The sequence below is a fragment of the Micromonas pusilla genome (genome assembly GCF_000151265.4).
Source record: "Micromonas pusilla CCMP1545 genomic scaffold MICPUCscaffold_4, whole genome shotgun sequence".
Lineage (NCBI taxonomy): Eukaryota > Viridiplantae > Chlorophyta > Mamiellophyceae > Mamiellales > Mamiellaceae > Micromonas > Micromonas pusilla.
In genome coordinates, this window is record NW_003315885.1 from 412,882 (window position 1) to 433,962 (window position 21,081).

The window sequence follows — 21,081 nt, forward strand, 5'->3', positions numbered from 1 at the left end:
CCGTCGGTCGTCACGACGCGCGCGCCGCGGCGTGGTTGGCGTTGAACCGCCACGCGTTCGAGTGCCTCGCCCAGTACCAGTACAACTTATTCCCCCCCGCGCCCGAAGAATCTCGGGACGACGCCCTCTTCGCTCGCGCGCTGCACACCTGGAGCTTCTGCTCCTCGCCCTCGTCGCTATTCTCCGCGCCTCTCGCGTCCGCGCCTAGCAGCGCGTTTTCATCCGTGGTCATCGCGGTGCCGAAAACGTGTTCTCCCTCCGCCGCCGCGTTCATCGTGCGTGCGTGTGTCGCGCGGGGACGAATGAAATATATTTGACGCCGCGCACGGGCGCGCCTCGTCAGCTTCCAAGAAAAAGCGCGCGTGGCGGGGATTTTATTTCGAGACAGCCGCTCGTTCGAGGGTTCAGGGAGGGTCAGGTCAGTCCCCGGGGAGCGTTCGTCCGCGTCCGCTCCCGCCGCCGCGATGTGGGGCTCCATGTCGTCCGCGGCGTCGGACGCCTCCGACATCGAGGCCGGGATCTCCGCGGAGGATGAGATCAAGCGCGTGTTAGGTGCGCGTCCGCGCCCGCGCGTGCCTCATCATCATCGAACATCATCAGTCACCTCGATCGATCGAAAGGTCGCCTCGTCGAAAGAAATACCGACGCGACGACGGACGTCGCTCGTCGCGCTGACGCCTCCTCCGCCTCCATCCCCTCCTCGACAGAGTGTCAGAACAACTACTACAAGGTCCTGCGCCTCGACAAGTTGGACGCCGCCGACCGCTCGAACGCGGACGTCAAGCGAGCGTACTACAAGCTCGCGCGCGTCATACACCCCGACAAGTGCTCGCACCCGTCCGCGTCGGACGCCATGGGCGTGGCCGCGAGCGCGCACTCCACCCTGAGCGACTCGACGCGGAGAGCGGCGTACGACTTGTACGCGTCGCAGGTCGACGTCGACGACGCGGGCGCGGAGACGTACGCGCAGTGGGAGAGCAAGGGTGGCGCGAACTGGAAGCACCTCCCGCCGTGGCTCGTCCGAGGGCTGAACCACCGATGCGTCGGACCGATCCTCAAGTTTTTCCTGCTCATCGCCGCCGTCGTCGCCGGCGCGCTCGCGCTCGCGCTCGGGATCGCGTACTTCGCGGTTCACATGACGCTGTGGGTCGCGTGCTTCGCCGGGTGCGGCGGGCGCTGCTGGCCGAGGTACGGCGAGGGGGCGAGGGCGCACGCCCGGCGGATGGAACGGTTCGGACGCGCGAGGATGGCGTGGGAGGCGGAGGCGTCCTACGCGCGCGGCCGGGGCGAGGATCCGCCGGAGTTTAGCGCGTTCGTTAGCGCGTGGATGGAGAATAATAATCCGGAGGAGGAGGAGGAGGAGGCGGATGGGGGGGAGGAGGATGGGGGGGAGGAGAAGGGGTGGAAGAAGAAGACGGGAGGCGGAATACATTCGCCGCCCGGACCCGGAGTAGGGAGTACGAGTAAAAAGCCGCCGCCGGGGCCGAGGAGGAGCACCACGTACGGCGCGACGACGACGACATAGTGATTGATGAGTGAACTACTACTGCTAGCTAGACGATCTATCTATCCATCATCACGTATCGGAAGTAGCCCTACGGGGTACGCGTACACCTATTATCTAATTCCTCGAGCTCCGCGTCGAGGCCGAGGCGCGCGAGCGCCGCGCGAAGGTCCTCCGGGTCCGGCGTCGTCGATTTTTTTTTTTTGGATCCTCCTCTCGTCTTGAAGTTCGACGTCTCCGACGACGCCCCTCCTGCCACCCACCACGGCTCCAAACCGTCGCCGCACGTTCGCCGCAACTCCGCGATCGCGTCCGTCGGCGACATCTCCGGTTCATTCCCCTCGACGAAGTACGCGTCCTTCAGCGCCTCCCCCGCGCTCGGTCGACGCTTCGGATCCAACGACAGCAACCGAAACGCCAACGCGACGCCGGCGCCGTCGTCGACGGTGCCGCCGACCGCGTCCTCCCTCGGCGCCGGCTCGCGCGGCTTCACCGCGATCTTCCCGTAGTCCGGGAGCTCGAACGCGCCGGGCCATCGATCCTCCGTGGGCGTCCCCAACAGCGTCAACGTCCGCACGAGCTGGTCGACGTCGCTGTCCCCGGGAAGCATAGGCCCGACCCGCGTGCCGAGGAGCTCGCCGAGGATGGCCCCCGCGGACCAGACGTCCACGCCGGCGTCGTACCGACGCGCGCCGTACAAAATCTCCGGCGCGCGGTACCACCGCGTCTGTATCGTGTGCGTGTACAGAGGAGCAGCGCCTCGGTGTTTTCGACGAGAAGAAGAAGGGGAAGAAGATTTTGAAGAAGAATCAGCCGCGGCGGCGGCGTCCGACTCGTCGTCGTTCGAGTCTTCGTCCGAGTCCTCCTCCATAAACCTGGCGAGTCCGAAGTCCGCGAGCTTCACGCGTCCGTCGGCGCCGATCAGCAGGTTCCCCGGCTTGACGTCGCGGTGCATCACGCGTCTGGAGTGGCACGCGTCCAACGCGAGGAGGATCTGCCGCGCGACGCTCTTCACGCACGCGACGGAGAGCGGCGAGCGGCGGCGGCGGAGGTCAAGAGACCGCGACGCTCCTCCTGGGCGGCGGCGGTATTGGTCGTCGTCGTCGTCGTGGTCTTCGTGGTCGTGCGGGAGGAGGATCGCCCCCAGGTCCCCGCCCGGGCACAGCTCCATGACGAGCGTGACCGCGCGCCCGGACGCGAAGTGATCGAGCAGCCTGACGACGTTGTTCTCACCATCACGCGAGGACTCGGATCCTGACGACGAGACGTGCTGCATCGTCTTGAGCTCGCGGAGGACGTTGTCCGGGAGGAGCCTGAGTCCTCCCTTGCGAGTCGCGGCGGCGTCTTTTGAACCAGCGAAATCGTCGTCGGAAAGACCACCACCTGTTCTACAAACAACTCCTCCATGGACGACGACGCGCTTGAGCGCGACCGCGGCGCCGGTGGGGAGATGGCATCCCGCGTGGACCTCGCCGAAGGCGCCACCTCCGATGCGGTGGACCGGGGCGTAATGAGAAGAGCGCGATCCTCCTGACGATGAACATGCCGATGGTAACCCCCACCAGGGGACGTGCGCGGTCGTGCCGAACGCGGGCCGCGTGGAGTCCCCCTGCTCGTCGTCGGAGGAGGAGGAGGAGGACGCGGCGGCGCGTCCCTCTTCTTCCCCGCAGGGCCGCGCCATGCGTTGTGCCGCTGCCGGGACGAGTTGTTGTTTTTAGTTGACTGTAATTATTTCACCGACGAGTCTTAGTAGACCCGCCTGCCTTTCAAAAAAACCTTTCCTCCGATCAACGGCCCTCGATGGATTTTTTTTTCCAAACTTCGTTCCAAAATGTGGGCACCACCATGCATGCGACTCAAACCACCACCCCATGACCATTAAATCTGCTCCGATCGACCTGAAAATTTGTGGAGAGGTGCGTTGGAGAAGAGGGAGGATGATGGCGTTGAAAAATATTGAAAAATATGAAAAGATGCGCGACAGGAGGATTTTTTTTTCCTGAAAAGTCCCAAAATGGGCAACTCACGCGAAAACCACCACCCCGTGACCATCCAAACTGCTCCGATCGACCTGAAACTTTTTGGAGAGGTGCGTTGGAGAGGGAGGAGAATGATGGCGTGGAGGATGATGGCGTGGAGAGAAGGAAAAAAATGAAAAGATGCTCGACGACGGGATCGAACCGCCGACCACAAGGTGAATTTGTTGGATGGGCCGATAACGACCGCGATCGGCCCTAACGTTAAATAAAAGCCTTGCGCTCTACCACTGAGCTAGCCGAGCCGAGCCTTGAATGGTTTCCTTGGCCGGTCAAGGAAATCTGAGAAATATTAAGTTTATTTTCCTTGATCGCAAGGTCCCTTTGAAAAAAATCGACGATCGACTACCGCAAGCACGCTGACCCGGGCCTTCGGTCAAAAACGCGCGTCACGGGCACGTCCGACCGTCTGACTTCGAGGTTCTGTTTTCGCAGGTGTCGTTCGACGACGCGACGTCGCGCGGGCAGATCTCAACCGCGCCGCGCGACGGACATCGCACGCACTAAACCGTTACGACTTCAAGGTGCGTATCGCCCTCGCCTTCCCCCTCCGCGCCCGCCCGCCCGCCCGACCGCGCGCGAGCGAAGCGAATAAGCGCGCGCGCGACGGCGCGCGTTTCCTCGGAAAACGCGAAACGCTTTTTTCTGTCGGGGATGAGATCCGCGATCGAGCGCGCGCGACGTCGTCGCCGACCGACGCCGCGCGCGCGGATACTTACCCTGTGCTTCTCGTCCCCGGTCCTTCTCGTCCCCGCAGATGTCTGCAGATGCCGCGTCGACCTCGAACCAACGCGGGGGGACGAAAGGGAAGAGAGAACCGAACAACGTCGTGCAGGTGACCGACGGCGACGACGACGCGACGACTGTCAAGTTCGAGGCGTTGAAGCGTCGCGTCGTCGGGATCATGGGCGTGGAGGCCGTCAAGCGGGAGAACGAAGACGGCGGGGTTTTCGAGGCGTGGTTCCAAGGGCGGTGCTTGGGTACATCCGCAGGTGCGACCGACGAAGACCTGTGGTGGGCGATCGACCTGCGCGACGAAGCCGTGCGCCGATGGACAACTTTTGTGAGTTGTCTCAATTGTGATCGAAATTGGAAATGTTGAGACCCAAACAAAATACGAACAAACTTATATCGAGATGGTTTGCAGGACAGAAGAATAATACCCCGTGAACCGTCCGAAGGTCGAAGGTCGTCGGCGATCTCATCCACCGCGACACCTTCGCCGCGATCGGCGTTCCGTGCGGCGGCGGCGGCGACGAAGAGGAAGCGGTGATGAGAGGTAGCCCTAAAAAAAGCTCCCGGGGAGGGACGCGGCGGCGGCGGCGGCGGCGGCGGCGGCGTGAAAAGAAAGTCGAATTGCATGTAGTTTTTCTACTCACCGGGCTCGTCGCGCGCTCGATCGGGCTCATCACGTCTCTCTCAGGTTTCTTCAGTCCTCCCTCGGGTACTTCGCCTCGGGTACTTTCTCCCGCGGGTACTTCGCCTCCTTCACTTCGCGCCCGCGGCCTCTAACAACTTGATCACCGCCTCGAAGTCCCTAAACCCTGGTGCGGCATTGTATTTCTTCGCGGCGTACAGCGGCGTCGCGCCGTCATTCATCGCCTTGTTCACGTCCGCGCCCGCGTCCACCAGCGCCTCGACCACCGCCTCGTGGCCGTTGCGAGCGGCGATGTACAGCGGCGTCTCGCCTTTAACATCCGCCTTGTTCACGTCCGCGCGCGCGGCCACCAGCGCCTCGACCACCGCCACGTAGCCGTTGTAAGCGGCGATGTACATTGGCGTCTTGTTCCACGTCACCCCCTTGTTCACGTCCGCGCGCGCGGCCACCAGCGCCTCGACTGCTGCCACGTGGCCGTTGTAAGCGGCGATGTACAGCGGCGTCCAGTCGCTATCATTCGCATGGTTCACGTCCGCGCGCGCGGCCACCAGCGCCTCGACCACCGCCCCGTGGCCTTTTTGAGCGGCCGTATACAGCGGCGTGTCGCCGTTATCCTTCGCCTTGTTCACGTCCGCGCCCGCGGCCACCAGCACCTCGACTGCTGCCACGTGGCCGTTCAAAGCGGCGGCATACACCGGCGTCTCGCCGTCATTCCTCGCATGGTTCACGTCCGCGCGCGCGGCCACCAGCGCCTCGACCACCGCCACGTGGCCTTCTAAGGCGGCGAAGTATAGCGGCGTCACGCCGTACTTATCCGCCTTGTTCACGTCCGCGCCCGCGGCCACCATCGCCTCGACTACTGCCACGTGGCCTTCTCGAGCGGCGATGGACAGCGCTTTCGCGGTCCACGGAGCGCCGTTCGTTCGCAACCACCGCAGCATCTCCAGGTGGCCGCCAAACGCGGCGGAGTTGCAAACCACTTTCACGTCCCACGGGCATCCTCGCTCTTTCGCCCATTTCGCGACCTCCACGTTCCCACCCTTCGCGATGACCTTGAACGTCTTCGCGTTCCACGGACACCCTCGCTCCTTCGCCCACGCCAACCTGCCGATTGACCCGACGAAGTTCCGCACCCTCCCGAGCTCCTTCCTCACCGCCGCGAGGTCCTTCACCTCGCCGAAGGACGACGTGAAGACGACGTCGCGCATGTTCTGGCTCACCAGCGCGAGCATCGCGCGGTCGCCGTCGTCGAGCCGCGAGAGCAGGTGCGCGTCCAAGACGTCGCGCGCGTCCGCGGCGAGTCGTTCCAGAAGCGGGGCGTCGTTGACGAGATCTGCGGAAGACGATCCGTCTCCCGCGGTCTCGTCGACGGCGCCTCCGAGACGCGCGCGCTTCTTCGGATGCGAAGGCGACATCGCGTCGCGGGGTCAGAGAGAACTACGCGACGAAGCCGCGGAGGAGGAGGAGGAGGAGGTGGCGTCGTCCCGCGCGTGTGGCGAGTGACGGGACTTCCGAGGAATCGCGGCGTTTTTTTGTTTTGGTTTTTTTTCGACCAGACCGCTCTCTACATCGTCAAAGTCGTCATCCGCTCGCGTTGCGCCGCAAACGACGCCTCCATCGCGTGCAGCTTCATCACCGCCGGGCTCGTCGCGCGCTCGATCGGGCTCAGGTCCCTCTCAGGATTCAGTCCTCCCTCGCCCGTCGCCGGTGAAGCAAACGCGCGCACGCCCGACCCCGCTCCCCCAACCCCCCCCCCCGCCGCCGCCGCCGCCGCCGCTTCGGTCAACGCGCGCGTCACGTCCTTCACCGCGACGCGCGCGCGCGCCTCGAGCTTCCCGCCCTCGAACAAGTCCCTCCCCCCGTCGCCGCCGTCGCCGTCGTCCTTAAATCGCTCGCGCGCGACGGAGCACAGGTAGTCCAACACTGCCATATGGTCTTCCGACGCGTCGTCGTCGTTTTTCGGAGCAGCCCGGGGGCTCTCTTGTGACGACGCCAACACCCGTCCCCCATGAGAAGACCTCACAACCTCCTCCAGCGCCGCGGTCGTCGCGGCTAACGTCGCGGTGCGAACATCGAGCTTCTCCGACACCGCCGCCGCGCGAGCGCTCGCCGCGGACGCGACGCGGAGCTCCTCCGCGATGTCGTCGCGTTCGCGCCTGGCGTCGTCGGCGATCGCGACCCAGTCCTCGATCGCGGTGCCCTTCGAAACCTTCGCGACCGCGGCGGCGACCTCGGCGTCGTGCGTCGCGCGAAGGGCGTCCATCTCCCCGTTCTTCTGCGCCTTTGCGTGCGCGGTGACGCGCGCGATCGCCGCCTTCGCCGCCTTCTCCGCGGCGGCGGCGCGCTCAGCCGCGAGACGCAACGCGCGTTTCAGCGTGGCAATCTCCTCATCCTTGTTCTCTTCGCCCACTCCACCGCCAGCACCGTTATTCATCAGCTTCAACCGCGCGATCTCCGCGTTCGCGAGCTCCAACTCTGACGACTCGCCCGCGCCGTTTTCGTTCAAAGTCTCCAGGACGCGTTGCTGCGTCGACACCGTCGCCTCGAGCTTCGACGCGAGGTCCGTCGCCGCGGTCGCGACGGCTTCGAACTGCTCGCACCTGCGCTCCATCTCGTTCGTCTTATCCTCCGCGGCCGCGCGCTCGGCTTCCGCGAGCTGGAGCTTGAGCTGGAGCACGTGCAGCATCTGGACGGCGTCCTCGGAGAGGTCGTCGCCGCCGCCGCCGCCGCTGCCGCCGCCGCCGCCGCCCTGGGAGGTTGCCGTCTCTCGCGCTCTCGCCCTCGACTCCGCGAGCTGCGCTTCCACCGCCTTCAGCGCTTCCTCCCGCGCTTTCAGCGTGATCTGCATCGCCTCCAGGGCCTCCCCGCGCTCGCGCCCGGCCTCGCGCAGCGCCTCGCTCCGCTGCTCGACCGCGTCTTGCAGCTGGGACAACGCGGACTCGCGTTCCGTCGCCGCGCGTTCCCTCGCCTCCAAGGACGCGTGCAGCTCGTCCGCAGCCTTCAGGCGGTCGTCCGCGACGCGCGCGCGCTCGTCGCTCTGAACCTGCGCGCTCGCAACCTCCGCGGCGCGGCGTTCCAAGTTCGCGGTGACGGTCTCGATCGCGTCGCGCGCGGCGGCGCCCCGCGCCGCCTCCGCGCGCTCCGCCTCCGCGAGCTTCGCGTCGAGCTGCGCCTCGACCGCGGCCGCACGCTTCTCGCGCTCCGCGACGACGTCCTCGCGCTCGCGCAGCGCGGCGGACGTCTCCCTGCGCTCCCTCGCCGCGATCTCGTCCTCGCGGCGACTCAGCGCGTCCTCCCGGCGGTTCAGCTCCGCGGCGACCGCGGCGTTCATGGCTTTCGATTTCGCCGCGGTGTTGCACGCGACGGTCGTCTCCGCGGCGACCCTCGACGTGCTCTCGCTCGCGGCCTCGCGCGCGCTCGCCAAGGCCGCGCGCTCGAGCGCGAGCGCGGCCTCGCGCTCCGCGAGCGCGGCCTCGCGCGCGCTGAGCTCCGCGTCGCGCCTGGCCGCGCGGCTCGCCGCGGCGTCGAGATCGCGGCCCGGGGTGACGATGACGCGGGGCGATCTCGACGCATCATCAGAAGGCGTCGGCGTCGGCGTCGGCGACGGCTCGGACGCGGAGGAGCGGTCCGCGGAGGGCGACCGCGTCGGCGTGAAGCTCGCCACCGTCGCGTCGAGGTCGGTCATGTTCGTCCTCGCGTGCTGCGCTGCGCGTGTCGCGGGCGGGCGCGGCGCCGCGTTGTGGGCGACCTCCGCTGGCAGCTCGCGGAATTTTCCTTCCTTCGCCAAAAAAACAGAAAAAATCAAAACGCCGCCGCCGCGCGCGCGCGAAGAGGGAGGGAAGACGTTCGTTCGTGCGTTCGTTCGTTCGTTACAGACGCGTTCTAATTCGTGCTCGTTCACGCTCCCTGGAGCTCCGACTCGAGACGCTCCACGTCGTCTCGCGCGTCGGAATCACCGAAGTCCACAGCCGCGCGGTACCACTTCAGCGCCTCCGTTTTGTTCACCGCCACGCCGGGCTTGCCGTGTTCGTAGATTTGCCCGAGATTCCACTGGACGCGTTGACTTTCAGAGCCCAAATCGGCGGGATCATCCCATAAGATGTCCTCGTCGAGTTCCAGCGCCTGGATGTACAGTTCGACCGCCTTTGGGGCATTTTTCTCCACGCCTATGCCATAGTTGTAGCAATACGCGAGCCAGCATAGACCCATAGCAGAATCCGCTAATGCCGGATCCGCCCCTCGTTCGATCCACTTGAACGCCTCCGTGAGCATCTTACTACCGCCGCCGCCGCCGCGTACTACATTAAGGTATGCAATCCCGAACTTGAGCATAGCGGCGGAGCAGCCTTCCTCAGCCGACTTAAGGAAGTAGTGTTCCGCTTTCTCGTACTCCTTCTTTCCTTCAAACGTTTGACCGAGAATGTAGGACGCGATGGCATGGCCGAACTCGGATGCTCTTTCCAACCACTCAATCATCTTCGTCTGGTCTTGATCCACGCCCTCCCCGCGTGCGTAAAGATACCCGAGATGGCACATAGCTTCCGAAGCTTCCGAATCTCTTTCACTTTCAGCCAGCACACGGTAACGGGCGACCGCTCTTTCGTACCACTCGTTCGCCTTCGTCTCGTCTTCCTCCACGCCGTGCCCGTCATCGTAGCACTTCCCAAGCGAGTACATAGCGTCGGCGTTTTCAAGATCAGCCGCCTTACGCATCCAGTATAACGCCTTCACGAGATCCATATCAGTCTCTGTGTCGATCAGCTCATGATGATCGAGCCGTCTCCGCCTCCGATACGCGCCCACAAAGTCAAAACTGAGCTTGAACACCGCCGCGGCAGACCCGCCGGGCAACGACGCGTCCGACTTCTCCGCGTCCCGAAACACCCTGCTCACGGCGGCGAGCGCGACGCGGTCCTTCGGGTCCTGTAAATGCGCGAAGATCGCGCACGCGATGGTGCCGTCGGCCTGGAGGGCGGGGCGCGAAGCGTCGAGGGAGCCGGACGTCGCCGTGAGCGGTCGGTCCTTGTAATACCCCAACCCTCGCGGCCCTCTCTTGAACGCGTACCCTCGCTTCGCGCCCGCGAACTTTTTCGACGGCGCGAACTCCGCCTCCTCGCGCGGGATCCAAACCACGGCGTCGAATAACCCGAGCACGAAGTCGTCGACGTGTTCGATGACGTTCCCGCCCTCGTCCCCCAGCTCGTCCACGTAGTACCCCACGCCGTCGGGCCCTTGCTTGAAGACGTACCCAGGCCTGGCGCCAGCGAACGTCTCGGAGGGGACGAACGCCCCCGACGCCGCCGCGGGCGCGGGCGCGGGCGCCGCGGCGTTGGTCTTCTTCGCCGCGTCCTCGCGCTCCTGGAGCTCGCGCGCGCGCTTCTCCTCGCTCGATGTATGCGGCGGAGGCGGCGCGGGCTCGGGCTCGGCCTCGGGCTCGGACTCGGGCGTCGTCTTCGTGGCTTCTGGCTCGGTGGCGAGCTTCGCTCGCTTCGCCGTCGTGGCTTCGAGCTCCGCCGTCGTCGTCCCCGCGTCTCGCGCGACGACCGCCTCGCGCGTCGTCTCCTCGCGGAGCTCGCGGGGGGCGTTCGGGATCTCCGTGATCTCCGTGGTCTCGTCGAAGGACATGCTCGGATCTGGCGTGCGGCGGCGGGGACGGGCGCGAGGCGAAGTGAGGGGACGTCGCGCCAGTCGTCCCGAGTTTCGCAGGTCGGGTCTTGTCACGCAGACAAGACTTTTCCAGGGAAACACCGCGCCCTGGCTCCTCACTCCGCGGACGCGCCCCCGGAGCTCCCCGGCACCGAGGACCCGCGCCGCCTCGCTTCCCTCGCCCTCGCGACCGCGCGGAGGATGTCGAGCGCGCGGCCGAGGTTCTCCCTCGAGCTCTTCAAGTTTGCGACGTACCTCTCCATTCCGATCGCGATGACCGTCGCGTTCGCGGCGAACCCGGAGAATCTCGAGACCATCATCAAGCGCCACGCGTACGTCGTGTACCCCCCGGAAGGGCCGAAGCCGCCGACGAACGCGGAGATGAAGAAGATCGTGGAGGCGAACAGGAAGAAGCGCAAGGTCTGAGACGACGACGCGGAGCTAGGTAGACCACGCGAGACGCGGATAGATATTTGATTTAGGTTAGGAAGGGGGGAAGAGCAACAGAACGCGATGACGACGACGACGATCTGCACGGCGCGAGCGACGACGCCGTCGCTCGCGCCGATGCGCGCGACGAGAAACGCGACGACGAGCGTCGCGCGCCGCGGCGTCGTCGCCGTCCGCCGCGCGTCGTCGATCCGCGGCGGGACGACGAAGAAGATCTCGATCTCAGCGTTCGCGCCGCGGCAGCCGCCTTCCTCCGCCCGCGCGGCGGCGGCTTCAAACTCGAACTCACACTCGAGCTCGACCGCCCCCGACGACGCCGACGACGACGCCGAGCCGTCGCAGTACGTGGGCGAAGGCCCGATGACGGAGGAGGAAGCCATGGAGCACGACATCCTGGAGAGGATCCGCTCCGGCGAGCTCCAACCGGAGGACTTCGGCCTCACCGAGGAGGACGTCGCGCCGCCGCGGTCGCCGCTCGCCGGCGGCGGCGGCGCGTTCCTCCGCGTCGTGACCTTCTCCCTCGCGGTGTGGCTCCACGCGACCGCGCCGCTGGGCGGGCGATGGGGCGTCGTCCAAGGCGGCCCTGGCGACGCGACGACGACGTTCGTAAGCGCCGCGCTCTTGGGCACGCCGCTGCAGTGGTTCGGCGTCGCCTTCGTCGTCGCCGCCGTCGCGTCGAGCGCGCTGTGTTCGTACCTCTCGAAACAGGAGTCGTACCAGCCCGTGCGCGAGGAAGGACCGCGCGGGCACCTGACCGGCGCGAAGTCCACGACGCCCACGCTCGGCGGGCTCGCGTTCGTGCCCGCGGGGTGCGTGACCGCGATGGCGTTTACGACGTTTGCCGATCCGGTGGTGGTCGCGACGTGTCTGACCACGCTCGGGTTTCTCTCCATCGGCGCGTTCGACGACGTCCAGAAGCTCCTGTCGAAGAACAACGCCCGCGGGTTATCCCCGTACGCGAAGCTCGGGCTGCAGTCCGCGGTCGCGACGAGCTTCGTGGCGTGGCTCTCGAGCGGCGTCGCGGCGCCGCCTCCGAGCACAGCGGTGGCGTTGGGGCCGTGGATGGGCGCGTGGAGCGTCGTCGACCTCGGATCGCTGTTCTGGGCGCTCTCCGCGTTCGCGATGGTGTCCGAGAGCAACGCGGTGAATATCACGGACGGGTTGGACGGGCTCGCCGCGGCGACCGCGGCGATCGCGCTCGTCGGGACGGGGATCGCGCTCGTCGCGTCCGGGCAGAGCGAGCTCGCGGCGTTTTCGATATCCCTCGGCGGCGCCGCCGCGGGGTTTCTCGTCGTGAATCGTCACCCCGCGGACATGTTCATGGGCGACGCCGGGTCGTTGGCGTTGGGGGGTGCGTTAGGCGCGGTCGCCGCCGCCGCGGGCGGGGCCGCGACGCTGCCGCTGGTGGTCACCACCGCGGTGTTCATCGCCGAGACGGTGTCGGTGATCGCGCAGGTGTCGTGGTTCAAGTGGACGAAGAAGAAAACGGGGCAAGGGGAGCGGTTACTGCGTATGGCGCCGCTGCATCACCACTTGGAGCTAGGGGGGTGGGGGGAGCTGAAGGTTGTCGCGACGTTGACCGCGTGCGCGGGCGCGTGCGCGGTGCTCGGCGTCGGCGTCGCGGGGGTTTTGTAGTCGCCCCGTTTTTCGTATCGTAGTAGGACAAGCGCGAGAGAGAGAGGAAATAACAGAGCGCATCGCGTCGTTCGCGCTTCGTTCGTTCGTTCGTTCGTTCGTTCATTCGTTCGTTCGTTCGTTCGTCACAATGGCGCATCGTCGTACTCGTGCTGTCGTAGTTCAGTTCGACGCTTCTCTGTTCTTCGCCGCGTCGTCGCGGAGCCGCGCGAATACCCCGGGTGGAACAATTCCGTTCACGACGCGCGAGCACGTCTCTCGGTGCGGCGGGTGCTGCTCCGTTCCGCGGGCCCAGTCCTTCTGCTGGCACCGTTTGTTGCAGTACCGCACGCCGCGACACAGTTTGCATCCCAAACGAACGTCGCGCTTACCGCAGGTGACGCACGCTCGAAGCTTCACGAGCTCCTCAGAGGCGGCGGCGGCGGCGGCGGTGTCCCGGGGGTCAATTTCGTCCACTTTGGAGGCCTCCTTGGCCATCCGAAGGTTCTTCTCGAGTCCGCACCTCCCGTGAAGGAAGCAAAGACCGAGATGATGATAGACATCTGCAGCCTTGTGATCAGGAAGCGGCCCGGAAACGAAGAGCTCCACGGCGTCGTCGCTGATGCTTGCACCGGAGAGTTCCATGATATCACGGAGAGCTTTCCTTTTAAGCGCCCTCAGTTCATCGAGATTCTCCACTTCCTTATCCGTGCCCAAAAACTCCACGCGCTCAGTAAGTATCTTCTCGATGGCTACGTAATCGTATGGAGCGCCCTCCTGCAGGGCTTCAGTGACCGTGGCGTTCAGCATCTTCTGCGATTCTGCGTATCCCTTCGCGGCGGCTTTTGTAAACCAGTGCCGCGCCGTCGACACGTTTTTTGGAACGCCTTCGCCGTTGTAGTGAAGCATCCCGATGTTGTTGAAGAGGAACCCGGTTTGGAACATCGTTCCCGAGTTTCCTTGTGCCATGGCTCTTTCATACCACTTCATCGCTTCTTTGGGTTCGTTCATCTCTCTGACGAGAAAGAGCCCGTAGTTGGCTTGGGCTTCAGGATCCCCCTTCGACGCGGCCGATCGAAGAAACCTGACCGCCATGGAAACGTTTCGCGGAACGCCGCAGCCTTGCCAGTAGATCAACCCGAGGCCGTACTCGGCCCGGGAGCTCCCCGCCGCCGCGGCTTTCTCGAACAATTTACGCGCGGTGTCGTAGTCGCCTTCGGATCTCAACATGCTCGCGAGATGAGCTTGCGCTTCAACGTGCCCGAGCTCCGCGGCCCTCTCGACCCAGTGACGCGAGAGCTCTTTGTTCTCCACGCCGCCGGTCCCGTAGTAGTAGTGCGAGGCGAGCTTCCACGCCGCATCGCGGCACCCGTCGTTCGCCTTGTTCACGAGATCGTCGGTGTTGTAATCGCCCCTTGATCTTGAATTGCGGTCGAGGTAAGCTTGCGCTTCAACGTGCCCGAGCTCCGCGGCCCTCTCGACCCAGTGACGCGAGAGCTCTTTGTCCTTCTCCACGCCGCCGGTCCCGTGGTAGTAGTGCGAGCCGAGCTCCCACGCCGCATCGCCGCACCCGTCGTTCGCCTTCTTCACGAGACCGTCGAGGAGACCGTCATGCCCATACCCTTCGGTTTCCTTCAAACACTCATTCGCTTTTTCGTACCCGAGTTCGGCTGCCCTCGTCCACCACTCCCGCGCCTTCGCGAGGTTTCGCTCCGAGCCGACGCCGTCGAGGTACATCATCGCGATGTTGTGCATCGCGCCCGCGTGTTCTTGCGCCGCGGCTTTCTCGTACCATGTCATCGCTTCTCCGTGATGTCCTGTACTTTCGAGATAACGCCCGTAGTTGTTTTGGGCTTCACGCATCCCCTTCGACGCCGCTTTCAAGTACCACCCCGCCGCCGCACACGTGCGTTCCTCTACGCTGAGGCCGTCTCCGTGTCCGTGGTCGTAGAGCACCCCGAGGTTGTACGCGGCGTCAGGGCTGCCCTGCGCCGCAGCTTTCTCCCACCACGTGCGCGCGAAGTCGTTCTCGCCTGCATTTTTATGCCAGACGGCGAAGGCGACTTGGGCGTCAGCGTTCCCCAGCTCCGCGCTCCTAAAGAGCCACTGACGTGCGATCTGAATGTCTTTCTCCACGCCGTCGGACCCTTCCGCGTAGTGACGTGAGAGCTTGAACGCCGCCTCCCCGCACCCGCCGTTCGCCTTCTTCACGGGGTCGCGGATCTTTCGCGGAAGCTTGATTTTCGGCATCGCGTCGTGGCGGCGACAGGGAAAGTGCCGCGGCAGCTGCCGTCGTCGTGGCTTTCCGAGGTGCAATCCGTCGGAGCGTTTTTCCCTCGTTCCGACGACAAGACGGGAAAGCGGAAAGACGCTGGTTCCTGTTCGCCCCCGACTTTCACTCAAAATGCTCATAAGGTTTCACGTTCTTCCGTACTACGTACGGAAGTGAGGTGCCAGCCGCGACAGTTTTCGCGCGACGTCGGACGCCTCCAGTCGTCGTGTCGCGCCGCACGCCGCGCGTCGTCGTCCCCGTCGACCGCGCACGAGCGCGCGCGAGTACGCGAAGATCCGCGAACGCATTTCGATACGCATCGCCTTTCATTCAGCGTTCGAGGTGCCGTGAGATCCCCGCGCGCGCCCGTCCCGAGATCCTCCGAGAGTTGTTCCCCCGAATCGTCGCGGGAGTTCGATGGCGCCGTGCCACTGCATGGCGAAGCCGACCACGGCGTCGCCCACCGGAAGTCTTCCCGAGTCCCCGCCCCCCGCGGCGATCGTCGATGACGTCGCAGAGAACACGCGCGCGGAAGCTCGGGCGTCCGTCGCCGTCGCGACCCCCGAGGCTGACGCGGACGCGGACGCGGACGAATCTCGTCCCGCGGAGACGGCACCGAAACGCGGCGCGAACGCGGAGGCTGACGACCCGTCGGCGTCCCCAGCCGCGGTCGAACCCGATCTCGTGGAGCTGATGATGGAGGCGATGCGCGAGGTCGTGGAGACTTCGACGCCGACGAGAGAGGACGCGACCGCGGCGGCGGAGGAGGAGGAAGTGGCGGGGACGCGCGCCGAACGCGCCGCCGCCGGCGGCGGGCCGTCGCCGTCGAAAGTCGCCGCCGCCGCCGCGGAACCGACGGACGACGCCGCGTACGATAGCGACGAGGACGACGTCATCAGCGTGTTCCTCGGATCGCCGCCAGCCACGGCGCGCGCGCCCGCGAGGGTGGCGGTGGTCGTGGAGGAGGAGGTCGTCGAGTTTCCGCCGTCGCCGCCGCGAGATGTCGTCGTCGCCGCGGCGGAAAAAAGTCCGAAACCGACGACGGCGACGCCGACGCCGCCGGTCGAACGCGAAGCGAGCCCGGGCGTGGACGTCATCGACGCGTTCCTCGCGCGCACGGTGTCCCCGGGCGGAGGGAACGAGTCCGACTCCACGGACGACGCGATCAGCGAGTTCTTGTGTTCGCCGCACGTCGTGAACCCCGCGCCGGCGGCGGCACCGCCTCGGGAAGCGACGCCGCCGCCGACGCCGCCGACGCCGACGCCGCGAAACGGACGCAGCCCGCTCGCGACGCTTCCGTCGCCGCGGAAAGAAAACACGCCGCCGCCGCCCGCGAAGCACCAAAAATCTCCACAGAAGACCGAACGAGACGAGTGGAAGACCGCGGTCGTGCTGTACGTCACTTCCATGAGCGCGGTGCGCGCGACGAAGGACAAGTGCGACCGCGCGCGAGCCGCGACGCGGGCGCTCGGCGTCGCGAACGCGATCGAGCGCGACGTCGCGGCGGCGTGCGCGTACAGAGAAGAACTCCGCGGCCGCCTCGCCGCGACGAGTGGACCCGGCGCCGGGAAAGGGCTGGTCGTGCCGTACTTGTTCGTGGGCGACGTCGCGGTCGCGGGAGGGGATGAGCTGGACGCGCTCGTGTGCGATGGAGGGTTGGAAGACGCTCTGAAGGCGCTCGGCGCGCGACGCGGGGACGACGAGGAAAACGGAGAAGACGGAGACGAAAATGTAAATGTAAAGAAGAAGGAATGCGGCGGGTGCGGAGGGCGCGGGTTCGTCGTCTGCGGGAAGTGCCACGGAAGCACGAGGGTGCACTGCGTCGACGTCACGCGGAGATGTTTCGCGTGCAACGAGGTCGGGATGACGGAGTGCGTCGCGTGCGTGCCGGCGTTCGCGAGGACCGCGGCGAGTCCGCTCGCGTCTCCGGCGCGAGGCGCCGCCGTCCGGTGTTGAGACGACTGGAAGCGCCGCATCGAGCCAAACCATTTATTTTCCGCGTCGCGCGCGAGTACGCGTACTGTAGAAGACGACGAATGCGCGTTCACATCACCACGCCAACCGCGACCCGCGCCGGCCGACGTCTCTCTCGACCGACTACTACTGTATACCTACGGATACCGCCGCCGCGTCGTCGTCGTCCCCGGGGGTCGGCTGTACGACCCGGTGTAGTACCCCGCGTAGTACCACGACATGAGCAAGTTGGCGAGCTCGTCGACGTCGTCCTCCGTCCCGCTTGGAACGGTCGCCGCCGCGGTCGCGCGCGCGGACGCGCCGACGTCCGCGCCGGGCGGCGGCGGCGGCGGCGGCGGAGCCGCGCGCTGCGGTGCTCCATAGTACGCGTCGTACGATGTATCGTACGACGTGTCCGCGGCGTAGTAGCCGCGGTACGGATCGTACGGCGGCGGCGGCGCGCGCGGCGGCGGCGTCGTCCCCGGCGGCGGCGGCGTCCGCGGCGGTCCCGGCGGTCCCCCCGGGTGATGATGACGATGAAGATGCCGCCCGTGGTAGACGACGTCGTGCTCGTGGTGGTGGTGACGCGGCGGGTGGTGGAGGTGGTGGTGGTGACGCGGCGGCGGTTGATGCGCTGCCCCCTCGGGCGGGTACCCGTGTCCGTCTCCGTATCCGTACCCGCGTCCGCGCCGGCTGCCGTCGTCGCGCGCGCCGCGCTCTTCTCCCGCGTACGCGTACGCGTCGTGCGTGACGCCGACCCCTCGCTGGTCTTCCTGCGGCGCCTGCGCCTGCGCCTGCGACGCGTAGTGTGCCTCCCACGCCTCCCACTCGCGCCACGCGGCTTCGCGCTCGCTCTCCCCGCCGCCGCCGCCGCCGGTAACGTCGGTTCCGAATCGTCCTCCTCCTCCTCCTCCTCCTCCTCCTCGTCCTCCTCCTCCTCCTCCAAATCCTCCGTCCCCGCTCCCGACATCGCCCGCGCGCGCGACGGGGACGCCGAGGACGACGTTCGCGACCGGCGTCCCCACCGCGGGCGGCGGCTCGTCGTCCGCGGGCGCGATCTCGGACGACGGACGCGACGCCTGCGCGCGCTTAGGGATCGCGTGCAGAGGCGTCACGCGCGGGGCGTTCGATCGCGGCGACGCGTCCGCGCCGCCGCCCGGGGTCGATCCCGCGACGTGCGACGCCGCGCGCGGCGAGCGCGTCGGCGTCGCCGCCGCGCCGCCGCCCTTGGATTTCCCGCTCCCCGAGGAGCGCCCGCCGGCGACGCTCGGGGAGAGACGCGACGCGGTCGCCGAGGACGAGAGCCCGTGCGATCGCTTGTACGACTCCACCGCGGTCTTGTACGCGTCCATGAGCGCGTCGTCGTTCCACGCGTCGACGTCGTCTTCTGCCGCCGCGGCGGGGGACGACGACGCGAAGAGCGCCTCGGTCGTGGACGACCACGACATCGCGCGCGGCGGTTCGTGCGCGCGGGGTGTGACGAGGGTTCCAAAGAATGCCGCGCTGCGTTCGTTGTTAAAAAAGAAACTATACGACCTCGAGGCTACACGTGTACGCGTCGCATTCTTCTTCATCTGAGAGCTACTCTACATATTCCCCCTCTCTCGCGTCAATCGAACGCGAACCCCTCGACGCCGTGCCGCAGCGCGGTCGTGACCTGCTGCTCGAGCACGTCGTAGCTCGGGTACGCGGGCAATCGCAGCGTGTTAAAACACGTGGACGCCGTCGGCAACGCGTACGACCCGCCGCCGCCGCCGCCGCCGCCGCCGCCGCCGCCGCCGCCGCCGCCGCCGCCGCCGCCGCCGCCCTCGGTCCACCCCGCGGCCACGCGCATGACCTCGAACAGACGCACGCCGTTCATCCCTTGCAGCTGCGCGAACCCGCCCGCGGGCATCCTCGACGACCCGGTGACGAACTTTAGCAACAGCGTCCGCTCCTCCGGGGTGAACTTACCGACGAGCCGCCAGAGCCAGCGAACTTGCGGCGAATCCGCGTCGTAGCCGCCCTCGTAAATCGTGTTCGCGCGCCATTCGTCCACGTCGATCTTCGCGGTGCCGCCCATGAGACACGCGAGCTCGGGCGCGGTGAACATCCGGACGTACTCCGCGGGGACGACGTCGTTCATCGCCGCGCGGACGCACTTCACGGCGGCCGACCGCGTGACCCGTCGAACGTCGTGCGCGACGCGAAGTCGCAGGTACTCTTCGACGTTGGCGTCCGTCACCGGCTTCATCTTTCCCCCGGGCACGAGCTCGGTCTCGATCATCCTCGTCCCGGCCGCGCCGCCGAAAACGCCTCCCGGCTCCGGCTCCGGGACGGTGATTTCTTCCTCTTCGACGCTGAACGTGAGCGCGAGCGCGTCGACGCCGTCGGTCATCGCGCGCACGTTTTCGTACCCTCGCGCGGTTTGCGGCGCCATCTCCTCCACGTCCTCCCATCCCGCGGCGTCCGCCCTCCCCGCGAGCGCTTTCAGGAACGCGGACGAGAACGCGACGGGCAGCGGCGATTCGTGGAGGATCGCGTACCCGAGGAGCCACCCTAACGCGGTGTATTCGTCCTCTAAACGACGCGGCAGCGGCGACGGCAACGGCGGCGGATGATAGATCGCGAGCCCGTCAGACGTCGGCCGGAGCAACGCGATCCCGAGGTCGGTCGACCCGCCGCCGGCGCTTCGCGCGTCGTCGTCGTCGTCCTCGTCGCGCTCGAGACGCTCGAATCCGTCCTCGTCCACGTCGCCGTCGTCGGACTCGGGCTCCCACCCCGCGAGGTTCGACTCCGTTCTCGCGCCCGTCACCGCGCTCGCGAGGACGTCCATGAGTTCGCGCTCGACGCCCGGCCCCCCCGCGGGCTGCCCGACGAACCGCAGGTGGTAGCACAGCGGCGAGCGCTTCACGGCTTCCACGCCGTAGCGCCACACCCAGCGCGTGAACGAATTCCACGGGTCCGAGTGCTTCGCCGTGAAGCCGCGGATGACGCCACTTCGCGCGTGACCGAAAAATTGGTTCCGGTCGATGCCGCGCGTGATCTCGTCGAGCTTCAGCCGCAGCCAATCGCGTCGGTTCGCGAAGTTCACGATCGTCGTGCGTCGCATCAGGAACGCGAGCGCGCCGTCGAGGAGCGTCAAGTGATTCGCGATGTACGCGTTCAGCGCGTCGTAGAACGGCGGCACGGTCGCGAGCGTTTTCAAAACGCCGATGACTTTCGGCCGCGACCCGTGATCGTTCATCACCACGTGCATCGCTTCCAATTGCGCCCCGAGATGGACGCGCAGGAGCGCCAACACCATGTCTCGGTTCCCCGCGAAGTCCGCGTACATCAGCGGGATCCACCCCTTGCTGTCCGCGATCGTCCGATCGACGTTCATCTCGTTCAACAACAGCTTCACGACCTCCGTGTCGTTCCATACAAAGCGATATCGGGGTGGAGTTCAAAGGCGTCAGCTGGAGTTGAAAGGCGCCGAGGGCGGGCGTTGAAAGCGAGTGGTGGGCGGAGATGCACGACGGCAAAAGTCCTTAAGGATCGGCGTTCACCACGCGAACGGGGTCGTATGGGGACCAGTATATAGAACGCACCTCCGTGTGCCCCGCCGCGGCGGCGTGATGCAGCGGACTCGCGCCGGCGACGTCCATCGCCCGCGCGCAGCTCGGAAGCGTCTTGTGAAGCAGCCTGAGCGTCGACACCGCGTTCGCGTTCGCGGCGTAGTGCGCCGCGGTCTGCTCGTCGTCCTCGTCGTGCACCTGCACGATCGCGGCCGCGCAGTCGACCTCGCCGAGCCGCGCGCGCCCCGCGGCGGACCGAAGCAACGCCGAGACGCACGCCTCCCAGCCCGGTCCCGCGTCCGCCGCGCGCATCAGCGGCGTGACCTGCTTCTCGTCCTGGACCCCGCACGCGGCGCGCGCGTTCGGGAGACGCGCGATGGCGAGCGTCGGCCCCCCGGTCAAAGGCCGCGTCGTCGCGGAGGAGGGTTTGAACGTCGCGAGGGTCTCCGCGCGGGTCCGTTGAAAAACGCGGTCCGACTCCGACGGCGGCGGCGGCGGCGGCTTTTCCGGCGGGCGGCGGCGGCGGCGGCGCGGCGTCGTCGACGGTGGCGGCGGCGGCGGCGGCAGCAATCGCGCGGCGGCCGTCGCCGCGATCGCGGTCGCCGCGGACGTGAACGCCGCGAGCTCGTCCTCCGCGTCGGGGGGCTCGCCCTCGGCCTCGAGCGCGAGCCACACGAGGCGAGCGTCCG

At 66.7% G+C, this 21,081-nt stretch overlaps 13 protein-coding genes across 13 annotated transcripts; 4 read left to right on the top strand and 9 right to left on the bottom strand.

Moving 5' to 3' along the window:
* Nucleotides 1–10: 10 nt before the first annotated feature.
* On the bottom strand, nucleotides 11–274 carry MICPUCDRAFT_57088 (uncharacterized protein; the record flags this gene model as incomplete). The annotated part of the gene is made up of 1 exon (XM_003057982.1): nucleotides 11–274. One exon carries the CDS (start codon nucleotides 272–274, stop codon nucleotides 11–13), a length of 264 nt encoding a protein of 87 aa, XP_003058028.1.
* Nucleotides 275–464: 190 nt separating this feature from the next.
* MICPUCDRAFT_57089 (uncharacterized protein) lies at nucleotides 465–1,586 on the top strand (the record flags this gene model as incomplete). Its single annotated transcript, XM_003057622.1, has 2 exons — nucleotides 465–552; nucleotides 708–1,586. The coding sequence occupies 2 exons, from the start codon at nucleotides 465–467 to the stop codon at nucleotides 1,523–1,525; spliced, it is 906 nt and encodes a 301-aa protein (XP_003057668.1). The 3' UTR covers nucleotides 1,526–1,586.
* A 252-nt stretch (nucleotides 1,587–1,838) lies between these two features.
* MICPUCDRAFT_11088 (uncharacterized protein) lies at nucleotides 1,839–2,534 on the bottom strand (the record flags this gene model as incomplete). The annotated part of the gene is given in 3 exon segments (XM_003057983.1): nucleotides 1,839–2,263; nucleotides 2,338–2,366; nucleotides 2,380–2,534. Coding segments are annotated over 3 exon segments (609 nt in total), but the record flags the coding sequence as incomplete, so codon positions are not given.
* A 1,525-nt stretch (nucleotides 2,535–4,059) lies between these two features.
* MICPUCDRAFT_57091 (uncharacterized protein) lies at nucleotides 4,060–4,902 on the bottom strand (the record flags this gene model as incomplete). Its single annotated transcript, XM_003057984.1, has 1 exon — nucleotides 4,060–4,902. The coding sequence occupies one exon, from the start codon at nucleotides 4,900–4,902 to the stop codon at nucleotides 4,060–4,062; it is 843 nt and encodes a 280-aa protein (XP_003058030.1).
* Nucleotides 4,903–5,028: 126 nt separating this feature from the next.
* MICPUCDRAFT_57092 (uncharacterized protein) lies at nucleotides 5,029–6,333 on the bottom strand (the record flags this gene model as incomplete). The annotated part of the gene is made up of 1 exon (XM_003057985.1): nucleotides 5,029–6,333. The coding sequence occupies one exon, from the start codon at nucleotides 6,331–6,333 to the stop codon at nucleotides 5,029–5,031; it is 1,305 nt and encodes a 434-aa protein (XP_003058031.1).
* A 149-nt stretch (nucleotides 6,334–6,482) lies between these two features.
* MICPUCDRAFT_39218 (uncharacterized protein) lies at nucleotides 6,483–8,603 on the bottom strand (the record flags this gene model as incomplete). Its single annotated transcript, XM_003057986.1, has 1 exon — nucleotides 6,483–8,603. One exon carries the CDS (start codon nucleotides 8,601–8,603, stop codon nucleotides 6,483–6,485), a length of 2,121 nt encoding a protein of 706 aa, XP_003058032.1.
* Nucleotides 8,604–8,815: 212 nt separating this feature from the next.
* Nucleotides 8,816–10,543, bottom strand: MICPUCDRAFT_39219 (uncharacterized protein; the record flags this gene model as incomplete). Its single annotated transcript, XM_003057987.1, has 1 exon — nucleotides 8,816–10,543. One exon carries the CDS (start codon nucleotides 10,541–10,543, stop codon nucleotides 8,816–8,818), a length of 1,728 nt encoding a protein of 575 aa, XP_003058033.1.
* A 222-nt stretch (nucleotides 10,544–10,765) lies between these two features.
* Nucleotides 10,766–10,990, top strand: MICPUCDRAFT_16211 (uncharacterized protein; the record flags this gene model as incomplete). Its single annotated transcript, XM_003057623.1, has 1 exon — nucleotides 10,766–10,990. One exon carries the CDS (start codon nucleotides 10,766–10,768, stop codon nucleotides 10,988–10,990), a length of 225 nt encoding a protein of 74 aa, XP_003057669.1.
* A 741-nt stretch (nucleotides 10,991–11,731) lies between these two features.
* On the top strand, nucleotides 11,732–12,622 carry MICPUCDRAFT_4568 (uncharacterized protein; the record flags this gene model as incomplete). Its single annotated transcript, XM_003057624.1, has 1 exon — nucleotides 11,732–12,622. A coding segment is annotated over one exon (891 nt), but the record flags the coding sequence as incomplete, so codon positions are not given.
* Nucleotides 12,623–12,811: 189 nt separating this feature from the next.
* MICPUCDRAFT_57097 (uncharacterized protein) lies at nucleotides 12,812–14,878 on the bottom strand (the record flags this gene model as incomplete). The annotated part of the gene is made up of 1 exon (XM_003057988.1): nucleotides 12,812–14,878. One exon carries the CDS (start codon nucleotides 14,876–14,878, stop codon nucleotides 12,812–12,814), a length of 2,067 nt encoding a protein of 688 aa, XP_003058034.1.
* Nucleotides 14,879–15,317: 439 nt separating this feature from the next.
* MICPUCDRAFT_57098 (uncharacterized protein) lies at nucleotides 15,318–16,856 on the top strand (the record flags this gene model as incomplete). Its single annotated transcript, XM_003057625.1, has 1 exon — nucleotides 15,318–16,856. The coding sequence occupies one exon, from the start codon at nucleotides 15,318–15,320 to the stop codon at nucleotides 16,854–16,856; it is 1,539 nt and encodes a 512-aa protein (XP_003057671.1).
* Nucleotides 16,857–17,011: 155 nt separating this feature from the next.
* Nucleotides 17,012–18,301, bottom strand: MICPUCDRAFT_57099 (uncharacterized protein; the record flags this gene model as incomplete). Its single annotated transcript, XM_003057989.1, has 1 exon — nucleotides 17,012–18,301. The coding sequence occupies one exon, from the start codon at nucleotides 18,299–18,301 to the stop codon at nucleotides 17,012–17,014; it is 1,290 nt and encodes a 429-aa protein (XP_003058035.1).
* Nucleotides 18,302–18,462: 161 nt separating this feature from the next.
* On the bottom strand, nucleotides 18,463–18,915 carry MICPUCDRAFT_16454 (uncharacterized protein; the record flags this gene model as incomplete). The annotated part of the gene is made up of 1 exon (XM_003057990.1): nucleotides 18,463–18,915. The coding sequence occupies one exon, from the start codon at nucleotides 18,913–18,915 to the stop codon at nucleotides 18,463–18,465; it is 453 nt and encodes a 150-aa protein (XP_003058036.1).
* Nucleotides 18,916–21,081: the final 2,166 nt, after the last annotated feature.